The 18,972-nt window shown below is 40.5% G+C and overlaps 1 protein-coding gene across 26 annotated transcripts in view; it reads right to left on the reverse strand.

Annotated features, from left to right (window-relative positions):
- Sh3kbp1 (SH3 domain-containing kinase-binding protein 1) overlaps positions 1–18,972 on the reverse strand; it is a 344,981-nt gene that overhangs the window by 106,224 nt on the left and 219,785 nt on the right. For all 26 annotated transcript variants that reach the window (XM_087600881.1, XM_087600876.1, XM_087600870.1 and 23 more), the window contains one exon: positions 9,349–9,424. In XM_087600881.1, coding sequence (XP_087457007.1) covers positions 9,349–9,424 — 76 coding nt within the window. The remainder of the gene's footprint in view (positions 1–9,348; positions 9,425–18,972) is intronic.

Below are 18,972 nucleotides of genomic sequence, written 5' to 3' on the forward strand. Positions count from 1 at the left end.
TTGACCTGAGATGACATCCAGCTACAGGACATTGTAGCTCTGATGAAAACAGTGTCATCAGATGTAAAATCAGAAACCAACCAAGGAGAAGTGAGGTTAGTTTAGCTGTCTTCAGTAGAACATCTTAAGCACATATAAGTCTATTCCAAATCTTAAAAAGTTTGAACAATTCAAAACAACGCTGTTCTAATTAGAGAACTGAGTTGTTCTAGCTCCTACTTAGGACCTCAAAAGCATACCGCTAATGTTCTGAGATCACACAGTACCATAATAGATTAGACCTATGTTCTTTCCAGCAATGACATTTCTTTTTTTTTTTTTTTGGTTCTTTTTTTTCGGAGCTGGGGACCGAACCCAGGGCCTTGCGCTTCCTAGGTAAGCGCTCTACCACTGAGCTAAATCCCCAGCCCCCAGCAATGACATTTCAACACTCCAATCACAACCATTTCGAAGCAAATATGGCAGCCAGCAGACTCACACTTACTTATGATGTATTTTTTTTAAATTTATCCTTATTTATCTTCATTTTAGCCATTTAATTGAGCAGTGTTATAAAAATAAAAACATACTGTTTTGCATTTTAGTGGTTTTAAGATACTTGTTCAAAAATAAATACATATGCAAAGTCACTATTAACTTCAAATGTGTGATAGTAAACCTACTAAATGTTGTTCCCTATTTCAATCCAAATATTTTCTGACCCACTACCATGCAAAAGATGCTGTCAACTAGTTCTGGAGCCTCAGTCTATGATTTACAACTAAGACCAAGTAGAACTTCCTGCCCTTATGTGGAAGTGATAATCTAATGGTTAGACTAAGGGGAGCAGACGAGAATGCAAAAGAGGAAGACAAATACACACATCACTTGATGGTGAGAGAGCTGCCATCCTGTTTCACAGAATGGCAAGATTGTGTGCATGCAGAAAAAAGTTCCCAAAACAAGGGGCATTTAATATGCTTTAAAAGAAAGATAACTCTAAATCCTTTTCGGCAATGAAAAGATTCTAAGTTTTAAATGAGTAGCAAACATAAAAAACAAAGACTAGAATTAATTTTTGTAAGCAGGCATTCCCCATCAATTCGTTAATTTGATCGACTTAGATAGTGTGGAATCAAGTAGGAATGGATATACAAATAAGCAGAAAGAAAGGCATAATTTACATAGCAATTGAAATGTCTTTGTGGTTACTTTTCCTTGAATGATTAAAATATGTTAATGAATTACCTAACCTAAGTCTAGGTTTCTAACTTTCTTCTGAGAGCTTTTTGTCTTACAGTCTTTAAGTAATTTGGTAAGAAAAGACTTTTTCTTTTAAGAAATGAAACAAAACAAACCATACAAATGTATTTAAAAGAGTAGAGAAAGTCTATATAGCACGAGAACATTCAGACTCCTACCACATTACTCCCAAATCAAGAGTTCCTCATCCCACTTTAATTACCAGCTTTAAGCCTTTTACTTTTTAAATTTAATTGCATTTATCTATCATCCATTTATTCATTTGTGTGTATGTGTGCAAAATGTGTGTGGGTGGGTGTGCATGCACATGTGCGTGCATGTGTGTGTGTGTGTTTGTGTGTGTGTGTGTGTGTGATGTGTGTGCATGTGTGTGTGGGGGTGTGTGTATATACTGACCACTTGTGATGGTCAGAGGACAAGTGGTAAGAGTTTGTTTCTCCTTCTACCCTATGATCCCCAGGGACAGAACTTATGGTTCAGGCTAGGCAGCAAGCACCATTACCCAGTGAACCACCATGCTAGCCTTCTTTGCTTTTTGAGAGAGGATTCTCATGTAAGCTAAGCAGGCCTCACACTAATATATAAGTCCAAGTTGGTCTTGAACTTTATGGTGATTCTCCTAACAGCCTCTGGAGTGCTGGGCTTGCAGATGCGTGCCACCGCATGTGACCAGCTTTCAATTTTTAGGAAACTTGCTCAAGTAAAAATCACAAAGAACTTCACATATGATTCATCCCCCCTCTCCCTAAAACATTATTGCAATCTCTAGACATTGGGAAATTTACATGTTATTAGAAACAAATCATTAAAGGAACTGAAGTCACATGCTCACATTCCATGACTCCCTCCATGTAGTTTTATAATGGATTTAAAAAAAAAAAAACAAAACACCTTAACACTAACAAATAATCCTGAATCCTTCTGCTTAAAAAATAAAAACAGAACAAGCAAAATAAATTCATTAGCGATCTGAACACATATATATGAGGATAAAACTTTAAATCCAGAACACGCACTGGGCTCACTTTCAACCTATGAAGGTGTTCTGAGCTCACTTGCAACCTGGAAGGATTACGAGCCCATATACTCACACTCTGATAGACAGAAAGCTCTCCGGAGCTTTGTGGGAGCAGTGCAAAGGACTAGGTCAGGCCTAAAACTGGAGGTTCATTTTCCCTTGAGACATTATAAAAGAAATAGCATCATGGGCTCGGGGGATGCTCAGTGGGAAAAATGCCTGCTATGTAAGCATAAGGGGGCCCAAGTCAGATAACCAACACTTATATAAAAGCTGAGAAGTCTCATGCATCTGCCTGGAGACCCAGTGCTGGGTAGGCATCCAGGGTAGTAATGGGGACAGGTGGAGCCTAGGGACTCTCTGGCTATCCAGTCTAGTTGAAATGGTAAGCTTTAGGGTCAGTAAGACTCTGTCTCAAAAAAAAAAAAAAGCACAGTGGATGACTAGGGGAGACACTCAGTATCATCCTCTGACTGCCACATGTGCACACACACACACACACACACACACACACACACACACTCATGCAAGCACATTTACACACACACACTCATGCAAGCACATTTACACACACACACACACACACACACACACACACACACACACACACACAACTAACTCAGTGATGCAGACTTTCCCTAACATCATAATTCTGCCCTTCATTGGACAAGTATTATCTAAGACACTACTAGTTTGGAGTTTTAAGCAGAGCTCCAAAGAACAGAATTATTTAAAATTTCAAAGAATATGCCTCACTTGCCATATCATATGGACCACCCACCACTAGGGTCATATGTTATTATACCCAATCATTAAAAATCTGCAGCAAATGGATGACCTATATCACCCTAAGTAAGAGAAATAAATAACATACCAGTATATGTTGGCCAAGAACAGGGTTCATCACCCTATAAACACTAAAACCCTTTCATTCTCGGAGAGGTTAATACTCCAGAACTACATATAGGGGTGGTATTCTATCATGCTCTACATACAACAAACTAAGATAAGACTGATATCTGGCTGTCAGGGACCTTACAATTGAGTGGCAGAAATCTAGTTGTTGACAATGTGACAGTGGGCAAGGGATGAGAGCCACACAGTCAGCTCAAGGCATCAGAATGTCAGGAATGGGACAATAACTTCCATTGTCAGAGACATAGAACCCTGTCCTTTGGAGGTAAAATGTCAGTGAACTTTTCAGAATGCTCTAGGGAACTGACCAGAGGGGCAGGACTTGGGGGCTTCACAGCCATTCCCTATGGTCAAAGCTGTGTGGGATATCTGCTCCCACAACTTCTTAGATTCCTTTCCTAGTATCTGAATCTTCAAGTCTTGGCAGGATGAGGACTCTATCTACTTAACAAGAATTACCAGGGCGGTTTACAACATCCTGGTCTCAGTCTGAGGTTCTCATACTTGAGTGGGCAATGGCCTCAGACATAGGGCTTGAAGAAACAGATCACTGACTCCACCCTCAGGGCCTGACTTGGGGTAGTCCCAGCAGATTTGCGTTTTGGACAAGGTTTCCAGACTTTTTTTTCTGCCACTAGCCCTGAAACACACTGTGAGAATCACTGTCTAGTGGTATGTTGTATTAGGAGTCTGGTAAAAGCAGGGACTGGGAGGACGGAGCAGTGTAGTAGTGGTACTGGGGCTGGTTGCACTGCATGCTATATTTAGACAATGCCTCCGGCTCTGCATCATATTTTGAGCACCCAGAGGTAGCAGGGGGTGGGGGGGGTCAAACATGCATTAGATTTACTATAAAGTCAATAAGTGTCCATTGGGCATCAAGGAGGAGGGTATTTGTAACAATGCCCTAACAGAACTTACTATACAAACACACTAGTAGTTCAAAACCGGGGCTCTGCTGTGTAAATATGTCCTCCAAAGGTCGTGCATTTGTGAACTTAATTACTAATGCAAGAACGCTGGGAGATGGTGCATATTTAGAGTTTTTTCAGTAATGAGGATTCTACTCTCATAAATGGATTTACTCTGGTTAGAAAAGGGCTAAAGGTTATGAGTTCAATCTTTTTTCCTTTATTTGTGTGGTGTGTGGGGTATGTGTGTGGTACATGCATATCAACGTGTAGGTACGTATGTCCATGGACATGCATACAGAGACTAGGCTGGGATGTTGGGTATTGTCTTCTATCGCTCTTTGCCTTGTTGGAATAGCATCCGTCAATGAATCATAAGATCACTATCTTGGGTAGGCTAGCTGGCCAGAGAACTATGTGAACTACTAAACTCCCAGGGCCCTCCTGTCTTTGCTGACCAACACTGGGTTTACTGGAATGGGCAACCATACCGGACTTTAAATATAGGTTCTGGAGATTTAAATGCAGGTACCTATACTTGCAAAACATGCATTCTTACCCACTAAGCCCTCTTGCCAGCCTGTTTTGTTTGTTTAAGATAGCATCTCATGTATCCTGGATTGGGCCTCAAACTCATATATAGTCGAGGACTATGTAAGACCGTGAACTTCTGACCCTTCTGTCTGTACTTCTAGAGTACTGTAATTACAAAGACATGTACCACCATGCCAGTTTTATGCGGTGCTGGTGACTGAATCCAGTATCTTGTGCATAGTACACAAGTACTTTACCAACTGATATACATCTCCAACCTCATTCTGGGCCATGGGATACTTTTCACCTGTTATAAAAAAAAAACTCAACAGCCACCACCAGACATGTTTCCTTTAATCACCTAGACCCGAGAACCATGAGGCAAATAGATTTCTACCACCTATAAATTGTTCATTTTGTGTATTCTACTATAGTAACAAAATACAGAACAAGTTAGGTTTTCTAAAGGACACTGGCAATACCTTGAGACAGTTTTGATTACCATGACAGGAAAGGAACAGGTTCTATGGGCATCTATTGAACAGAGGGCAGGGATGCTGCTAAATACTCCGTGATGTACACAGTAGAGTCCCTGGGATAGCGAATGATCTGGACCACATGTAACTACATTCTATCTACATTCAGACTGAATTCAGACATGGAAACCAAACCTGGAGTGTACATTACCATATTTGTCAATTCCAGCCCAACAGCTTCCCTTCCGAAGAACCTGACTGTTCAATTGCCTTTGATCTTAGACACTGCTGGGAACTTGTCTTTTCAATTATGTCCCAGGCATTAATTAGAACACCCTTTCATTTTTGTGTTTTAAAAAGCAGCATTGTTTCAAAAGAATAAAATGAAAACCTGAGAAGCAAAGCTTTTCTGTTCTAGCTCAGAGCCGAGGCTGGAGCGCTGTTCTCTCATCGGCAGCTTTGTCTGCTCAGATGAAAAGCTTGGAGACTTTGGGAGAAAGGCCAGCCATCAGAAAAACAGGAACCCTTTCTTCTCCAAGAGGACTGAAGTTGAAAGGTTGATTTTCAACAACCTAGGTAGCTGGGTCTCACCATAGGAAGGCCTCACTCTGAATCCAGTGAGCAGATGTAGTGTGTGTGTATGGGGGGGGGGGGATTAAAGGTGCTTCCTAGGAAGAGAGGGAACTTTCGGGAGATTGAGCCTGAGGGCTCTGGTACACAAAAAGACATCAGTGGATAAAGAGAAGATGTGCTTCTTGAGGCATGTGTCCAAATCCCCAGGCAGAGGAGGAGTGAGATTTGGGTAGAGGAAGTAAGCAAAACTCCCGCAATGTCAGAAGTCATTTAAAGTCTCCATTTGCTCAATCTCCACTCACTATATAGCCAATGAGAATATGGCACTGTTCTAGGCTGCATGATAGGAAAATCAAATGCAGTATCTATCCTAAACCTAGAGGGATCAAAAATTTAATGGTACCAATGAAGCACCTCGTATCACTACTGTAGACAATTTATTTCCAAGAGGCAAGCCAATGACCTCAGAGGTGGTACAAAATGCCGAGTCGCCAAGTGAGTAAGGTATAACATGGAAAGCAGCCCACTCACACCTCCAAACATACTTTACTCAGATTTTCCAAACCTACTTGTTCATTAAGAGCAGTGGTTCTCAACGTTCCTAATACCGTGACCCTTTAGTACAGTTCCTCATTTTGTGGTGTCATCCAACCATAAAATTATTCTCTTTGCTACCTCAAAATCTAATTTTACTCTTGTTATGAATCATATTGTAAATAGCTGATATACAGGATATCTGATATATGACCTCTGTGGAAGAATCATAACTCTAATTTTATTACTGTTCTAAATCATCATGTAAATATCTGATATGCAGAATATCTGATATGTGACCCCCGTGAAAAGGTCATTTGACCCCAAAGACATTGTGACCTACGGGATAAGAAGCATTGATCTATAGTCTTCTGCATCTATATGGAATAGTTCAGAAATATGCTAGAGAGACTTGTCTTTTGGGGCTATTTCTCTAACCTACAGAGACCACAAATATGTACCAATTGTAATAAGAAAAAGGGAAACACCAGATGTGATAGGCTGAAGGTACCTCAAGGCACTTTGTTATGAATATTTAGATAGTTTTTCTCGTTATGAAAATTATGACAATCTGTTCCCCAGAATGAGCTGCTGATGAATTTCAGCATCACGAAAGCCTTTTGTTTGGGGGTGGGGTAGGGAGAATGTTCCCTGCTTAAATAAATCTGAATCACTCAAAAAATACCAACTCACATGAGTATTTTTGAGTCACCATAAGTCTGAATCCTGATGCGGGCCTGTGGCTTAGAGTGCTGAGAAAACAGCTGGCAGGAAGAAAGAGCTCTCCTCTGAAGCTGGCCATCCTTTGCCATAGTTTTCTATTTTAGGCCAGAAGGAAGAAGCAAGCAGGCTGCCTGGATGTTAAACTCCCGGTCCTTTCCCACCCTTGTACCTAAACACAGAGGTGGCATCAGGATCCAGAAACAGAAAACTGGTCCATAGGTTGGAAGAATTACACTGGTTTAGCATTCCACTAAATAGCAATCGTAGGAGAGCAATTACTCTAAAATTTACTTTTGACAAGGAAAGCCAAAGGGAGAACAGATACAGTAAACTTCAACTGTCATAGTTCTTGGAGAATGCCCAAGAGTAAACAACAAATCCCTCAAGACCTTGCTGACCTGATGCTCACCAACTGGCATATTAATATTAATTCCTATCAATATCACATTTTCTCATAGAACTGTTCACCTTCCTCTTTCTTTTGTTTCTCTGCTCAATGATTTGGACTAGAAAAACCTTCCACACTGAGTCCTAAAGGTGTCAGGACTGAATGAGAGGATGAAGATGCTGGGAGGCAACCAAGGGCTTTTCTTTGTCTAGTGAAACATTGTGACTGCATACATGAAGCAGACCATGAGAATAAAGGCTAGAGAAATGAAAGCAAGCTATCTGTCTGCAGCCATGTCAGTAACTAATAACAGCTGGTCCCCATAGGACTCTAAGGCAAAATACTCCAGTCAGTCTCTATAAAATCCCTTCTTTGCAGGTAATCATTTCCACCATATGATGTTTTGGGAGAGCCAGGCACACAGATGTGGTTCATTGATATTTATAGCACTGAACAAGGCGTGCACTAAAGGTAGGCCACATGCTTTAGGTAGCTGAGTACCTGTGACAGTGTATATCACCTAGCCCAAGGAGCCCATCTTAGGCCCCACGAACTGAAGTTTTCAGGATAAATGCCACATATATCTTGAAGACTCTACAAGGTTGACTTTCAGATTTTGCCTGAAGTGCTAGAATGGTACAAATCTTTGAGAGTCAAAATTATCTTGATCTATCTTCATTCCTCTTAATAACCATTTACCACCTGTATCAGGTAAAGTCTTTGAAAAGTATTTAGTAGATCTCTAGGATTTGCCAAACCAAAAGCTAAGAATGTCATCAGAGAACATCTAAAACCTATAGCAGAGATTTCTCTGATTTGCCCATAACCTGCTGTTCCCACTGAAGTATTACTGGGTAAAAGCCTTGATTTATGAGTTTCTTTTGTTCTGTGGCTATAAAAAGGTTTCTGTAACTGTTTCTATATTGGAACATGTCATGCAGATCAACCTAAATGTATGTTCCCAGGCCACAGTCACTCATATTTGGCTCATCAGAGACTATCTCTCTGAGAGCTATGGTTTCCTGTCAAGGGCTTCAGCATTATTCTTAAAATACACTGTCCAACATGGTCACCAATAGGCCCATGAGACTCCTGAGCACTAGGAAATGTGGCTGCTACTCTAAACTGAGATACATAATACATACAAACCACATATGACACTGTGAGAATATCACACTGAGAAAAAGTATGCCAACTTATTAATAATTTTACAGAGATTACATATTTAAAAAGTTGTATTACTTATTCTGACTTGAATACAATATATTAAAATTAGCTTCTATTTTAAATGTGGCCTCTAGAAATTTTTACATCATATACTAGTTCATGTGAGAGTTCTATTGGATCACACGGTTCTAAAATAAAACTAATCTTTTCCCATCTACTCACTTAATCCTTCTAAAAGACTTGGGTCTGCTGCCTGAACTATCTATAGAAAAGTATTCTATAGGTCTGAAAGTTGCTATAGAAATATTTTGAGGTATTCAAGCAAAGATATCGGGCTGGAGAGATAGCTCAGTGGTTAAGAGTATGCACTGTTCTTCCTGAGGACTGGAGTTCCCACATACCCACATCAGATGGCTCATAAATGATTGTTACTCCAGTTACCAGGACTCCAATGCCTCTGATCTCTGCAGGCACCTGAATTCATGTGCATATATGTCCATAAAAACACACATGCATACATGTAATCAGCAATAAAAAAATGTCTTGGGAGTCCAGCATAAGTGAAACAAAAATAATGTTAATTTAGTGATTGCTCCTGGAAGATCCAGGAATCCCTGATGTGCTTTAGTGGATAGGCCTTTGCCCATCCAACCTGTGCCAATATGGACAAACTCTAGTTTTGCATGTTGGTGTAAGCAATGTGGTGGGAAAGAATCAAAACTGCCCATATGAAAACCACAGAAGAATTCTCATTCTATCTTATGCTGCCAGATCTAAGGAAACACATTTCCATGCTTTCTTTTTTTTTACAGAGATGCAAAAACTTTCAGAGGTATATAAGGATTTTGGGTAGTTAAGGAAACTCACTCTTTGTCCTGCTGTCCATTTCTGTTTTCGATGGGTCTGGGGTTGATGTAGCTGGAGGTAACTTCTTCCCAATTGTCTGTGGAGGGAATAAGGTGATGGACACATCAGGATGATTCACTTCATTAATCAAAGGAACAAAATCAAATTCACAATGAGAAAATTCCCAGATGTGGTCTTAAAAACCACATGCATGAGTTGAGGCTGTTCTATGGATAGGCTGCAACATATTAATGGGTCTTCTCCACAGTGACCAACAAGGGGGGTAAGATAGATAACAGATGGGGTAAAATAATAGAAAAGGCTCTTGGTACCTTCTATTTTTTTCTCTTGATACTTTTTATAGGTCTGTTATTATTTTTAAGAGACATAAAAGATATAGTTGCCTTTATTTTATGACAAGCTGATCACACTTATGGAGGCTCAGTGCCTGGCCCAGTGCAGATGCTTCAGAATAACCCCATAGGGAAAGAATGGAAATACGTGGAAAGAAATGAAGGGAGGGAACACGGGGACAAGAGCTGCGGGAAAAGGAGAAAGAGGAAGGTGGACAAGCAGGCAGAAGCTAGACTGTTCAGAATCATTGGGCCTTATATTAATCCCTTCTTATCATCAGAAGTTTTCCTTACTTTGTAGAATATAAGCAACATAGTCTAGTCCTTTTTGAAAGAGCCTACCTATCTCCTAAAACAAAAGTAAGGAGAGTCTTCAGCTCCATTTTTACCAGTTGATTAGTCTTCCAAGGCCTAAAAGGTCCACACCTCAGATGCTAGGCACAATGATTTGTTTTACTAAAACATCCGTACATATGTGTACACACACACACACACACACATACACACACACACACACACACACACACACACACACACTTTGTATTTGCTCTGACTTCCCTTATCTTTCATTTTTAGTGGACTCTAGTATTATTTATGAGTCATCTATAGGAAAAAGTGAATACCGTCTTTGCCTAAGATGTTCCTGAAACCACAGGCTACCCAGCAGTTCAGAATCCAAATCAGACACATGAACAAACTCAATGGTTCAGAGGTGAGGGCTGTTCTCACTCTTCTTTCTGTCATTGCTCCCATGTAAACATGATTAATGCCCAATGAAAAGTATCCACTGATATGAGAGAGAAACAGTTGTCACAACCAAATAGCCAGGTAAACTGACCTCCCAACAATGAAAACACTGGGAAAACCAAACTTCTCTGTCTCTTGGACACACAAAGAATAATCAGCTGTGTCATTTTAAAGCTGCCATGGTTGGAATTTTTCTTCAAATGAAACTCAACTGCCATTTTTTTTTATTTGAAAAGGTTCTTCATGTTGAAAACATTGAAACTACCATTAGATATGCATAAATCACAGAAAGAGGAAAAGATAAACAAAATCTCCAGACCTTCATGAATTTTTAAAAACATTTGTGACAGAAAGCCTTTCCATTTTACACGGTGACATTTTTATTTAGTGCCACAAGGCTCTCTATATTGGAAAAAAAGAAAAAGAAAACCCTGAATAATATGCCACCTTCTACCATTAAGTACTCAACTGAATAGTATTTTATGGTTCTATGAAAGTGTCAAGAAAGATGAAAAAAAGGTTGATGTTCTTCTGCTAGAAGGTCACGTTTTTTAAAGAAACAGTTGGGGATCATATTGAAAAGTGAGGCGGGAACCTGGAAGCTCTAGAACCATCAGTCACTGTCACCTCTGCCACAGAGTAGGAAGCACACCTGACAATCTCCTTGCCTCTCCGTTGGGGCATAGAAGGCTGGAATAAAGATTTCTACCCATTACATTAGGAAGAAGCAAACAAAACCAGTCTAGCTTTGCTCAAGCTCCTAGAACAAACAAATGAACAAACAAATAACCTACTGTCTTAGGGTTTTACTGCTGTGAACAGACACCATGACCAAGGCAACTCTTATAAAGGACAACATTTCATTGGGCCTGGCTTACAGTTCAGAGGTTCAGTCCATTATCATCAAGGCGGGAGCATGGCAGCATCCAGGCAGGCATGGTGCAGGAGGAGCTGAGAGTTCTTTATCTTTATCCAAAGGAAGCCAGAAACAGCCTCAGCATCCTCAGGCAGCTAGGAGGAGGGTTGCCAAGCCCACCCCCACAGTGACACACTTCCTCCAACAAGGCCACACCTTTTAATAGTGCCACTCCCTGGGCCAAGCATATGCAAACCATCACACCCACCAAAGGGGATAGAAAATGAATGGCTTGGGCTTTAAACCCAAAATACCTTCTCCTAGAGAAAGTCCAGCAGATCTTATATGCTTATTCTTTCTCCATTGGTAACACAGAAAGTGCTGCCCTCACGCCTGACCTCCTGATCAGTGTTCAAAGTTATCACACACCAAGAAAGAGCACTGGTTGAATACACTTAAAGAAAAAAAAAACTAATGCTCATTCTGGCTTCTCTCTCTCTCTCTCTCTCTCTCTCTCTCTCTCTCTCTCTCTCTCTCTCTCTCTCTCTCTCTCTCTCGTTTCAGAAAAATCCAGCGCAGTGGCCTCCGTGGGTCCCAGCAATATGGTGAAGCCCACATTATGCTTATCTTCTGGAGCAATGGTGAACCTCAAATTCTTTATCTTTGTGGGGCGTGATTAAAAGTCTAGAAGGTATGCCATGTTCCTCTCAAACTAGTCTGGTCCCATAGGGATTCCAAAGACAGGAGGCACAGTAGTATTTCTCTGTTTGCTAGAAGCGACAGCTAGTTAACTGGCCACACCTGAAACCTTGTCAGCTGAGTACATTCCCAGGCCCTGCCCCAGACTTTCCCAATCAGAAACTCTAGGGATGGTGCCCAGCAGTCTCAAAGAAAACACACCCTCCATAGGACTCTGATACATGCTCCAGTTTAAGAACCATTGACCCTGATATAGCAGGAATTCTATTAGTGAGAATTAGATGTTCTTATTGGATTAAAAACTCAGTGTCTGTTCCCATACTGGGATACAGCATGAAACATTTTTAATGCTTCCTCCCCGCTCCTTTCTCTCTCTTTCCACAACATGCTCACCACTTTCTCTTTTCTCACTGATTTATGAACTTAATGTTGCTTTTTAGACTACACAAATGTATCTGTCATATATAACTAAAGCTCAGCTACAATGCAGGCCCACATACAGACATACAAATAAAACGAGGACTCGAACGCATGCCTACTGCTGTACCTGGAAGACATCAAAGGTTAGGCTTATTCTAGGCTGTGTCATAGGACCCAGGACCTCCTCCTGAGGCCTCTTCCACAGAAGAGGCAACTTCTCCCCGTTGTGAGTATTGTACGAAAGATGATTTGTCCAGGAAAAGCAGCAATGTGATCAGCTAGTGGCCTCATTTCACTGAGTGACTTTAGAAGGAACAGACCCTCAACTTCTACTCTCTCTACCTTGGCCCAACATTTCCTTTTGCTTTCTGTGCAAGTGCCTAAACATCTTCCAGCATAAGCACTCATGGTGACCTTGTGTGCTTGTGCCCTGACCCAGAAGTGACTACTAGGAACAGCAGTAAATATGCATACAGAGAAACACAGAGCTGAATACGCCACAAATAGCCTATTACTTTGGATATGCTTTAAGACTCAGTAATTATTACACTGGTATCACTTTTTGTCTGTCTTACCTACATTCCAAACTCCATTTAAGATCCAATTTAGTGGCTAGAGGGATGGGTTAGTAATTAAGGCATCTAACTGCTCTCGCAGAAGACCCAGGTTTGGTTCCTAGCACCTACATCATCAGGTGACAAACAGCTACCTGTAATTTCAGTTCCAGGAAGTCCAATGCCCTCTGGAGTCTGATGATATCTGTACAAATGTTGTACATATAAATTTATCTAGGCACACAATATATGCATAAATTAAAATAATAAATATATTTAAAAATAAAACAAGGAATGAAGAGATGGTTCTGTGGTTAAGAGCACATACTACTCTTGAAGAGGACACAGGTCCCAGCACCCTCTGAGCAGTTCGCAGCTATCTGTAATTCCAGTTCTGGGGGATCTGGTGCCCTCTGCTGCCCTCCAAGGGCATTGTGTGAACATGGTTTACATCCATGCAAACAAAGCACCTATGGATGTTTTATATGTACATATATGCATATATGTGTATAAAAATTTTAAAACAGAACCTAATTTCTAAAACAATCAGAAAATCTAGTCCTTTGAATAATGAATGATATTAATCATCCCTCTCTCTCTAATTCTTGCCAAGATCACTAAGCAAATTGGGTGGGGGGGAGGTCTTGTTTTCAGTGGGGGTTTCATATGACTGTATTCCTAAGTCCATAAGATCCATCAAGGCAGCATCAGAAGAGATAAGCACCATATGATTTCAATTAGCAGAGCAAGTAACTTTTTCCCTTTTACATGCCAAGATAAAGACAATCACTGGTTTGAGTCCAGGAAAATCCAGTTTCCAAATGATGAATGTATCTGTTTCTCTTTGTGACCGTGGAATATGAACACAGCATGCTGCTCAAATAATTGGTATAAAATCACTCCTCTTCTGTCATAACTCAGACACAAACTCCCCTAAATGTAAGAAGTTTCTAATTACAGGATAATATTTAAATTCCCCCTCTAAAATTCCCCTTTCCAAAGACCACTCCATACAACTCTCGAAATCCAAAGGCAGCCAGGATCACCGGGGCAGGGGTGGAGGCCCCCGCATCTGAGCAGTTGGCAGGGCCTCCCTGTCCATAGGTCAGGCTCTCTGGCAGCTGTTCTAGAAGTATATGACGGTTTGAGAACCTACACATAGCCATTACTCATGCATCTCACACAAAGCCAAACACGCGGGTAAAACCCAAGATCAAAGATAGCTTTTACATGATGTTCTTTATACAACAGTAGCATCTGACAGTACCCCTTTCTCTTCCTGTCCATTATGGATTCATTAGAGCCTATTCAATATGAAGCAAGAAAACAGAGCAGAAGGCAGGGAGCTGCCGAGCACTGAAACAACAACTTTGTGGGGCTTGTTCTCCATAGTAGTATGCTGAGGGATACCCAGAGGGCACTCTGGTTACCTTTATCCTACTCATCTCTAGGATACAGAGAGGTAGAAAGTACAGGACACAGGGATGGGAGGCAACACAACACCACATCTACATGCAACTCTATCTGAAGCTTTTCAAGTGTTTGTTTTCCACCAGACCTCTCCTCTTTATTTTCGCACAATCCTTTCATGAACGCCCATAACTGATGGCATTATGGAGAGTGTTCTTGGCTTTCAGAAGGGAGAGGTAGGAACCGAGTATGTCAGAGCCAGAAAAGAATGAGTACAAAGAGCCTTCTTTACAATGGATTGCCTTGTGCGCTCCCACCAAAAGGCTTCTCAGTTAAAGTGTTTAACTTGTCGATCTGCCTACATTTGGTGAACCTCACTTCAACTGTGTCATGTCAACCCCAAAGATATGCCACAGTAAAACACAACTTGGAGTTTTAAAAATAAAAGGCATGGTCCAGTACAGTAAACAAGAACATTTATGGTTCTAGGCCAGGATCGGGTTTGTCTCTGGCATATCTCCTATGTTGGTATGTGAATTGCAACCTTTAGGGGAGCATTCTCTGAAGTCTATTTTTTAAAAGTTGACTATAAGAAAAACAAAAGGTTAAGGGTAATCTAGGCATGGTGGCACAGACCTCTAAACTCAAGCACTTGGGAAGACTGAGGCAAGACAATTGTTGAATTCAGGACCAGCTTTGGAAGCACAGCAAAACTCTGTCTCCAAAAAGCAAAATAAATAAATAAATAAATAAATAAATAAATAAATAAATAAATAAATGTAAGTTCAAAGATAATTAATTTTTTTCTGATTATGAAATTGAGTATAAGACTTAAGAGATATTCAAATGATTTTCATTTACCTGAGTTGTCTTGAAATTTTAGAAACCAAATTCTGTTACCTGAGTTGTTTTGAAATGTTAGAATCCAAATTCTGTTGAAGCTCTTTGCCTGACCACAGTGAAAGCCTTGTCTGGATCACAGCTGCTTGGGAAGCACTTGTCAACTATAACACATTTGGTGGTATAGTTCCACCAAATTGAGCAGGACCTAGATGTTCGTTATTTTCTTATTTCACAAAATTTGAGGTTAGTAAACGGTTGCTGGGTAAAGCAGGGTGCTAGCGATATCATCTACTCCCTGCTAACCCTAGCATAAGCAACCTCTCATGTCAAGTACATAGACGGAGAATGTCCTTCTTGACAAATCAGAGGACCCCTCTTCTTCCACAAACCCCACTGTTCTAGTCATTGTTATACATCAGTATTCCACAGCTTGGTCAATGGTAACAGCACTCTGCTGACATTGACCAATCAGTGTTTTCCTAGGTTCCATCGCATTTGTTGTAATGCACACACATGTGTCTCTACTTGCATACACATATGCACATGTACATACACACACATTTCATCCTGAAATAATCTTCAGAAGTGTATTCCCCTACAATGTTCTACTTACCAACTAATTGCCAAAATACCTAATCCCTAATTTGGTAAATTTGGAAACCACTGAATACTGGTTAAGTCCTATAGTTATTATTTAACCTTATCCTTAGGTTTCTCTCAGTGTATTCCAGTCTTCTCCAAGCGTAGAACTTCTTTTGACAGCTAGGAAGACACCACAAGGATGAGTAGTCTACAGAACAAGTAAGTGAACACCATCCTTTTCCTGTGTTCTTCCCTATCATCTCTGTGTCCTAGGATCATGACTTGTAACTGGCCTTCAATAACAATTGTCATTATACCTCCCAGTGGATCCAACATATCCCTCCCTTCCTCTTTGACTCTGATCTAGAGCCTGTTACTTGCTCGGGGATTACATCAATCATTTTTCAGACAAAGATCCATTGATCTATCATAAGACAACTTTCAAACACCCTTTACACCTCTTAACGCACCTTCATGAAAGCAATGAGAACATGTACTGCTATTTTGTTACTGCGCATGGAGATCCGCCAAGAAGAAATATGAAGGTTTCCTTCTAATTCTTATATCATGCTATACCTCCTTACAGTTCATATCTTCTCTTACCTCTCAAGACTAATAGCAAACTTCCTCTAAATAGAGCATGACCTCTTGATTGAACCTGGGAGTCTTCCATCAGGGCTTCCAGAGTTTCCTCTTTTAATCTGTCCATAAACAGCTTTGATATCTGTCATTTTACTACATATGTGTGCATATATATGGATTTTATGTTTGTGTTTATCTATGTATAAGTACATATGCGTGCACGCATATATGAATGGAAGAGAGAGAGATGGGGAGAGGGAGAGGGAGAGGGAGAGGGAGAGGGAGAGGGAGAGGGAGAGAGAGAGAGAGAGAGAGAGAGAGAGAGAGAGAGAGAGAGAGAGAGAGAGAATATAGAGCATTGCTTGGATAAAGAATTTGAGCCAGGCTCTGCTATTTATCATTGACTCTATTTCCTGCCAGGATGTGATTCGGCTCATTTGTCTGTTTATTGAACACCTCTAAAAGCATGCCTTTAAAAAGTAAAAGAGCCATACAACAGGAAGAGGAAGGGTGATGACTGTCTCTTTGTGAAATCCAAATAACATTCGCAGTTAGCTGAGGCTTCCACCCAGGCTTAAGTGCTCAGTGAGTTGCGGCATGTAATTCAGAGAATACTAAAATCATAGACATTGACTCCCCAAATATCTGACAATATATGAAAATACTGTTTGTATTTTACCCACACTGTTCCCAGGAGAGGACCTTGCCCACCTGCTTGTTAAAGAATCATCTTATTCAAAGAATATGAGCAAGTCAAAGTGAATGTCCACTCATATAGCACTTTTACAAAATACAACCTGTCATTATACTTTAGGAGACTATTTTTGCTGTTATAACAGATAAAAGAAAAATTATAAACACTCCTTCTCCCAAGGGAATGGCTCTCTCTTCTCTCTCTCTCTCTCTCTCTCTCTCTCTCTCTCTCTCTCTCTCTCTCTAACAATGCCTTCATTTTACATCATTTAGAGACTTTAGAAACAGACTAGATAGGTAAGGGAGAGAAAGAATGGTACAGAAGCTGTGAAAAATATGTCTTTGGTTTATCATGCTTTAACATCAAACGTGGACCAAGCTACAAGGATCCCATGAAGCAGTTCAATTAATTCACACACAAGAATCCACTCAACTTGGTGTGTTTCTTTATATAATCAAAGTCCCTTTCACCAACCTGAGGATGGCATCCATCTTGCCCAGTATAATTGAGTACGACTCACCTGTAAGATTCAAATAAAGTCCAGCAGGTAATGTATCAGCTTTAACCAACATCTTCTATGGGCATGAATCCAATTCTTACTCATGATATGGTTATATGTAAAGCATACTTGAGGGCAAAGCCACCTTTTATTCAGTTTTCTTTTAGAACACTAAAATGAACACTTTTGCCTTGGTAGTGAATTCTATTATGGCTACTGCATATATAAACGTGAAAGGTTTGGAGTCCTAGATCATCAATGAGTTTGAGATTAGCAGTAGGGTCAGGCTCATTAGATACACATAGTGTAAAAAAAACAGTAAAATAAAAGTATATACAGATAGAGGGGAAAAGAGTTGTTAGCCAATCTACATGAGGAAACAAGCTTCAAAGATGGCAGCAGTGAGGCTTGTGCTAAATTCAGAAAGATGAACAGGAGTTGGCCTAAGAATGTAGTAGAAAGGGTGTTTTAGTTGAATAAGTAGCAAGGAAGTAAGGCAAAACTGGATGCAGGAATGGGGTGTAGTAGGTGTACTCAAGAGACTGAGGCAGGAGACTCACTTGAGTCATGAGCAGATGTTCACAATGTGATGTAGGTAGAGGCACACACACTGAGAAAGAGAGACGGGAGCTTTAGGCTGGGTAAATTAAAGCCACTGGTACGATAGTTTGTGGTTTATTCCTTAAGAAATCTGGTCACCAGGAAATGGAAAGAGAGGTGTGATGATCCAATTTGGGATGTTAAGACCGATGACAAATGATGAAGAAACAAAAGGCTAATGTAAGGCAACAGTAGCGAAGCAACACTGTCCTCTGCTCAAAGCCCTGAAACCATGCTTGCCTAGTTAAAGCTCACAGCGGCTACAGGCACAAATCGGTGATTGCAAACTGGTAAAAATATGGCAGAAACCTTTCTGATTTTGTCCTGCCCTTGAGTCTATGTGTGTGCATACCACACAGTGAGTGCCAATCATGTGCAAAATGACAACAGTAAGTTCCTGGGAACTCAGAGGAGTCAGTCACAGAGAGGAGTCCCAGGGTTCAGGGACCTAATGGAAAGGGTCAAAGAAGCTGTATTGCTCTGTGCTCTTCTGCCAGTGCTGAGACTTAGTGGCAAAATAATAGGTCTGTAACAGCTCTGAGCGGTTTGCTTCCTGTGAAAATACCAGTCAATCTCCCGTTTGAAAACTAAAACATTAAAAAAACATATAAACACACAAGAATCTCTTGACAGATATAAGAACACCATCGTTTTCATCTGACACATTTAAAGTAAATTGTTTAATCAAGTTTGACTCCAAAATTTTTTCCCAAAAATTGTTTCCAGAGAAAGAGTTCTGTTCTTCAGAGCAGGGAAGGAAAATGAAGCAGCCTCAGTCCAAAAACAGATCACACTTAGAGCCATAA

Source organism: Rattus norvegicus, chromosome X, assembly GCF_021556685.1.
Source record: "Rattus norvegicus strain SHRSP/BbbUtx chromosome X, alternate assembly SHRSP_T2T, whole genome shotgun sequence".
Lineage (NCBI taxonomy): Eukaryota > Metazoa > Chordata > Mammalia > Rodentia > Muridae > Rattus > Rattus norvegicus.